The sequence below is a fragment of the Aplysia californica genome, unplaced genomic scaffold, assembly GCF_000002075.1.
Source record: "Aplysia californica isolate F4 #8 unplaced genomic scaffold, AplCal3.0 scaffold00588, whole genome shotgun sequence".
Lineage (NCBI taxonomy): Eukaryota > Metazoa > Mollusca > Gastropoda > Aplysiida > Aplysiidae > Aplysia > Aplysia californica.
This window is the reverse complement of record NW_004797858.1, coordinates 200,906-207,990: the sequence shown is the minus strand read 5'-3', so window position 1 is coordinate 207,990 and position 7,085 is coordinate 200,906. Positions and strand designations below refer to the sequence as shown.

General features: G+C 38.6%; 1 protein-coding gene across 1 annotated transcript in view; it reads left to right on the top strand.

The window, feature by feature from the left end:
- LOC101859594 (beta-adrenergic receptor kinase 2) overlaps positions 1-5,604 on the top strand; it is a gene marked incomplete at its 3' end in the record, with an annotated part of 12,981 nt that extends 7,377 nt beyond the window's left edge. Inside the window, 2 exon segments of the mRNA XM_013087438.2 lie at positions 3,546-3,622; positions 5,487-5,604. Of these exon segments, the coding sequence (XP_012942892.1) occupies positions 3,546-3,622; positions 5,487-5,604 (195 nt within the window).
- Between the last annotated feature and the right edge of the window lie 1,481 nt (positions 5,605-7,085).

The following is a 7,085-nucleotide window of genomic DNA, read 5'->3' as shown; positions in this document are numbered from 1 at the left end:
CACACACACACACACACACACCTCAGTGCTTTCTTGTCCTAGCTCCATTTTTTTTTAACAATGAAAATGTGACTTCTTTACTTCTTTAGCTCACTCTCTGTTATGACCTGTTTTCACTGATACTGTTTATAGAATTGGAGATAGGACAAGAAAGCACTGAGGTTGCAACCTGACTGTTAAAGTGAAGAAATTTCTCGTGTCTGTTTCTGGTTTGTGAAGGTTTACTGCCATAAGACAGAGATGTATTATAGAGAGGAACTTATCATTAAGGGGAGAGCGGGAGATTCCGTTCTGACAGGTTTCTGTCTTGGGTCAGATTTCCATCAAGGCAGGTCTGACTGTGGTATTTATTATATTATATAATAGAAGTGACATGTCAGATCACGCTGGTAAGGGAAAAATCTTCAACACAGTGTACATGTACACATAACATTTATAACTCAGTGGACTCATGGGGAAAATTGTGCAGCAGGGAATCTAGGGTAAGAATGTATTGTAGGCTCTGTTACTTTTAAAAAATGTGTCTTAAATTGATGTCAACAGGTTTGCTGCATTGAGACTACTTTTATTGAAACAGTTGGCCAATATGAAAGACAGGCTTTTGTCTCGTCGTGGAGTTGGAGAAACCAACATTGTTCCTGCCTTTTTGAAAATTTTTATAGAAATTTTTTTTTCTTTCAGCACCTTTCATGTCCAATTAGAAACATCTCTGTGTGTAGATTTTACTGAAAAAGGAGTATATCAAAAAGCATAAAAGAATTACAAATTTCTGCAGTTGTGGAAATCGCCAAACTTTGACGGCCATTTTCTCGCTAACTAATTTTGCCTCCAACACCAGGCGACCCCCCCCACCTCATTTAATAGCAAATATCTCTACTTCTTGTCAAGGTAGATGGGTATTTGAAAAAATCAAATGCAAGAAAAAATACACACAGGCTTGAAGAGGAGCATTATCGTTTGTAAACTACAATAAAGTGAGATCAGAGGTGACTGAGGAGATTTATAATGGTTCGATGCTCAATGGGTCAATGTGTTTTAAAAAACAATTGTTTCTATCATGAATCCAAACATGGATGCTTGTTGTATGTTCCCGCCGGGTGCTGGGGTTTTGTTTTAGGTTTTTGCTTTTGCTTTAAAAAAAATGATTTTAAGAATTTATGTTTAACAGTAAAAGTGGCTAACCTCTGTTGGCTGTCAGTAGGCCTACCTGAGTACGACCTGTGTGGACAACTCTGAAGAAATGCGACTGTAGTAGTTGTGGAATGTCGGTAACCCTCATCGTGACAGTCTGGAGATACTAAAATACTTACACCGATAGGCACTTACTTAGTTTTGTCTTTGAGGTGTCCTTGGTTTATTACAAGTCTCTCAGCCAAAAAGTTTTTTTTTCTATTTAGTGAAGCACTTAGTATTTTTGAGATGTTTGCTGTCTCATTGTGGAAAAGTCTAGAGTTTGGAGGCCACAGTGAATTTATTTTTAGTAGAAGAGCACATGTACATGATGATATCTCTCTAGATCTAGTCAAATTAATTTGTTGTCTCAAAAAGATGAAAAATTTGCAAATTTCAGGTTTTAAAGGCCATGCATGTTTCTATAAAGTGACTTGTGATTTTACAAGAAGTGATTCCCAGCTTGTCTTACATCTAACATCTAAGGAAATGGAGGCTTTCATTTATTTTGTAAAGAAGAACTACGTACATAACATTACTGCAATTAAAGGTTCAACTGAACAGATTGACGGATAGTTTAAAAAATTGGACCAAAGTGTTATCAGAGAGACCTTTAAAGGGACAAAGGTATTGTTATTTATAGTAAGAAAGTACCGGTACTCCACATTTTTGCGTGAGAAATTCTGTTACATCTCTGCTGTATGATGGTTTAGATTATTGGTCTGCTGGGGATTTATGTAAGAGTGGCATTGACGGGCACTGTCGTGCGTCCGATTGAGTGTCTCCATCTTTTGACTGCGATGATCAATATTCCGTGTAACCTGGGCTGGCCCTGGTGCTGGTCAGAACTGAGACAGCTGGCCACCATGTTTGTGGGAGTTTAGTTTTAGTAGAGGGTTTACGGCACTCGCAACTGCATAAGGTCGTATAAGGGCCAGAAGATTAGAGGTTTTACAAGAGAGTAACAAACCAAAAAAAGAAGAAGGGGAGATGAGGACGATAGATGTTTGATAGGAAAGAAGGAGCAAACCGCACCAGAGCACCCGCCAACCACCCACCTCTATGAGAGTAAGATATAATTTACCTTGAGTCAGTCACATACCTTTTCTTACACTTTTATTTTTATAACCAAACAAAAAAATGCGCACCTTTAATGAAACCAGACTTCTTCTATAGAAGATAGGAAAATGCCCACTTTTGTTGTAGGTCAAGATTTCTGGAAACCCCCGAAATCTGGGTTAGCCCGCTTGTCCTTAAAAGCGACCATATAGTCTCCTGTTCATAAATATTTGAAAGTGTTATAAATGCAATGCCCATGAATATTTTAGGCTTTGTACAGCACTGCGGTCTCTGCACTTAATGAGCAATCTCTCTGCTGGACGTCACAATAAGTGGGCACGTGGGCGTAGAAATAAAGTTCACCGTTGGTGATGAATATGGCTGCTCCACAGCATCGACACAAAGGGGTTGTTTTCTTAATCTTTACTATAATAATAAAACATGTGCAGTTGTATTAGTTGGTTTCTTCATAGTTTTGTTTTATAATAAAAAGGTGCTTTTAATATAACATTTTGATTTTGAAATCATTTTCTGTATTGTTGAGAAAGAAAAATAATTGATTGACCAGACACTAATAAGGTACCCAATATGCGTTAATATAACAGGGTGCACGTATACATATTACTCAAAATTTGTTGAAGATGGAACAAGTGGTTGTTAGTGGGTGGTTGGCGGGTGCTCTGGTGTGGTTTGCTCCTTCTTTCCTATCAAACATCTATCGTCTTTATCTCTCCTCCTTTTTTAAAATGTTTGTTACTCTCTTGTAACACCTCTAATCTTCGGCACTTATATGACGCTATTGTGTTGCAGGTGCCGTAAAACTCTTACTAAAGCTAAAAGAACAAGTGGTTGTTTTGAAATCTTGCTTCCAATGTGTTCACGATAAAGTGAACGGACCAAAGTGCTGCAGATTGTGGGAACAGTCATACATGATGTGTGATTGATGGGTTTTTCAGTCCATGCTCTCTACTCCCAACTGATTACTTTTCAAATTATTTGTTGTTGTTGTTGAAATTACATTATTGATGAATGTATTTCGAATTTTTTTGAATATGATTAGGACATGGCATCTGTTTTGTTATGGCAATGCATTTATAACTCTTACATTCAAGACTTTGTTTGATATTTTTATGTCTTTTCCGTAGGAGGTAAGGAAAAATGATTGTAAATGGAAAGTGGCAATGAGGCCAGTGGAATGTACTTCACTGCTCATTTTTCATCTGACCGTAATAAAATTAATGGAAATATTTTCAATTTTGTTTCTTTGATGGAGTTGATTGCTTTTCTTATTCCAGATGTGTTTTGTTTCTTTCCAGTGTCAGGAGTGTCATGCACAAACATCTGCAAAAAGTGAATGAAGTGACGTTTGACAAGATCTTCAATCAGAGACTTGGTAAGGACAAACATTATTATTTATATTAGATAGATAAAGGTTTTTTAAAGGTTAACTCTTACTTCATGGCATGCCAGTTTAGCTGATGCATGGCGTCGCTCGGTTGTATCCAGCTATTTATAACAATACTGCCGTAAGCTGACAAAGTGCCTTTTTTTATTCGCAGAAGTTTTGAGAAAAAGAGTTGGGTTTTTTTTTGTCAGCACAACCATTTAAAGATAGTGTTCTTCCAAATTTTGAATTCTAATTTATTGAGAAACTAGTCAGCAAACCTGTACATATCACTACTGTACATATATCACTACATGGCATTGGACAGAAGGGGAGACCCCAGCTGTTGCTGGATTGATAACAGCAACAACAACAACAACAACAACAACAACAACAACAATATTGAAGAGTAGGATCAGTACTTTTTTGCATCTCTGTGACAATTTCTCTGGGATTGCCACACATTGTTACTGAGCAGTTTGAAAATATGTTCACATCTGACTTTGTCAAAAAACTTCTTGATCTCTGTTTGAACATTAGGAGGGACCGTATATGTTTTGGATTAGCAAAAATTTTATTGGATTGCTATCATGAATATGAAAACGTGACATGAAAACGTCAACATTTTGTGTTTGTGTCAGTATTCTAGCCTGTTGCCTAAGTGTCGTCGGTTGTGTGGTGCTTCGGCTGTTGGGCTCGCAACCGATAGGTCATGGGTTTGAATCCTGTCTAGGGATTACTTTGTGTCTGTTGGAAAGGCACTCTACCTGCATTTTCTTCAATTCACTCAGGTGGGAATGGGCACCTGGCTCTAGACAGTGAAAGATCTTGTCAGTTTGTTCTAATAAGTGTTTGAGTGCTTAATCAGCTGCTTGCACTGTATGCTTCCTGGGAAGCCGGGAATGTTTCATGAGTCATGTTCTAGGGCTGGCTGGGGCAATCATATAGATTGTAAAGGCTGCACTGCAGTTTTTTCTGTTTCTGTTCTTTAGTCAAGTCAGCAGAATCCAAAGTTGTAAGTTGGTTAGATTGATATACTAATATACTACGATGACAGTGACAGAAGTAGCCTACTGTCCAGCATGCCCTAATGGCCACCTAATAACTCCCCCTCCCCCCCCCCCATGCGTGTTAAAAAAGTTTTATATTATTTCCCCTTCCCCCCTTGTGTGTTGAAAAAAAGTTTTACTTTATTTATAATGAAACTGTCCAAGATCGCCTCCTGCTGTCTAAGACAGTCATTTTTCTCCTGGACAATGGGTGGCCGTGGTTGGTTGGCGGGTGCTCTGGTGTGGTTTGCTCCTTGAACCTTCTTTCCTATCAAGTCAAACATCTATCGTCCTGATCTCTCCTCGTTTTTTATGTTTGTTACTCTCTTGTAACACCTCTTGTCTTCGGCACTTATATATGGCCTTTTTTATTGTGTTGCAAGTGCCGTAAAACACTTCATCATCATCCCGTGCCAGATCTGTGACAGACATCGGCGATTATGGTTTTCCAATCATTCCTTTGCTCAGATGCTCTGAAAAAAGCTACGTTTCCCTGATCTTTCCCTGTTACCCATTTGTTTAGGTTCCCTAAGTATGTTGTTCTGGGCCTACCCCTGCCTCGCTTGCCCTCAATTTTGCCAGTGAGAGCTAGATGTTCAAGACTCTTATATTATCTATTCAGATGTCCCAAAAACTGCATTTGTCGTTTCCTGATTGTTTTTAACATTGAGCGTCCCACGTGGGCTTCAACGTAAAACACTTACTAAAACTAAATGGGTGGCCATCTTGGACAATTTCCACTGTACATTGATGAGAATTCCATTTGGTGAATGTTGACGTACTGCGCAGCTCACTCGTGTGTGTTTGGTTTTTTTCTTCCTCAGGGTTTTTGTTATTCAAGGATTTTTGTGAAAATGTGTACGACGAACCTGTGCCCCAGCTCAAGTTCTACGAAGAGGTCAGTACCTTTGTGTGTTTGTTTGGTTGTTTGTGTGTTTGTTTGTTTGTTTGATTGATTAGTTGGTTTTTTTTGTGTGTGTGTGTGGTTTAATTTTTTTATATTTTTGTTTTGGTGATCATTTTCTGTTGTGCGTCAGGAGTTAATCTTGTGCTTGGTTGGTCACATTTGTAATAGAGGTGTCAGTTTTCGTTGGTAAATCTTGAAAGTGGGTGGTTGGAGGGTACTCTGGTGTGGTTTGCTCCTTTTCTTTCTTATCAAACATCTATCGTCTTTATCTCCCCTCCTTCTTTTTCGTGTTTGTTACTCCCTTGTAACAACACCACTAATCTTCGGCACTTATATGACCTAATTGTGTTGTAAGTGCTGTAAAACTCTTTACACACACACACACACACAAAAATTTGGTTACTTTTGTAATAGAACTCGGTTTTCGCGGGTAAATCTTGAAATCCGGATAACTGAAGTTGTCGTCCAGCTTCTGCCTGACCTGAGGCTGATGGCGGTGACAATATTCTTGATATTGCTGGCCCCGTGGTTTTATGCACCCCGCATAATTTAGCAATATTTGGTCATTTTTTGCATAATTTCTGGATTATTTTGCATAATTTCTGATCATTTTCCTTTATCATTCTTTGTTAAAAATTAACAGAATCGCATAATTTCACGTTTTTGGGCTCAGTTTGCATAAGAATTTTTTTTGCCTGAAACAGTGGGGACAGATTATGTTAGGAAGGATGTTCCGGTACGTTCAATTCCCTGTCTGGGAAGACATGATTTTGTCGACTGTCTTTATTTGTGTGCTGTGGTGTTCCCTTCGTGGCTTATGGTCGAAGATGCAATCCTTGTAAACATTTTTAATGTTATATATATATATATATATATAGATAGATGGAGAGTGGGGTGGTTGGCGGGTGCTCTGGTGTGGTTTGCTTCTTCTTTCCTATCAAACATCTATCGTCCTTATTTCTCCTCCTACTTCTTTTTCTCTGTATGTTACTCTCTTGTATGTAACACCTCGAATCTGCGGCACTTATATGACCTTATTTGCAAGTGCTGTAAAACTCTTTACTAAAACTAAATTTAAACTAGATCGTCCTGATCTCTCCTACTTCTTTTAGAAAAGCTGTGTATTTTACTCTCTTGTAATACCTCTAATCTTCAGCACTTATATGACCTTATTGTGTTGCAAATGCCGTAAAACCTTTTCTAAAACTAAAGAACTAAAGCTATAGTCCTGATCTCTCCTACTTCTTTTCTATCATGTTTGTTACTCTCTTGTAACACCTCTAATCTTCGGCACTTATATGACCTTATTGTGTTGTGTGGTTTGCTCCTTCTTTCCTATCAAACGGGACAAACATCTGTCGTCCTGATCTCTCCTCCTTCCCCCCGGGGCAGTGCCACTGACTGAAGTGTCTTTAGGCCATTCCCAAAGGGGGGACATTTCTCGTTCAAGCACAGTTGAATTGTAAATGGGCTGACTCATGTCACGCTCATAAATGTGCCTGATCTACAACAGGGA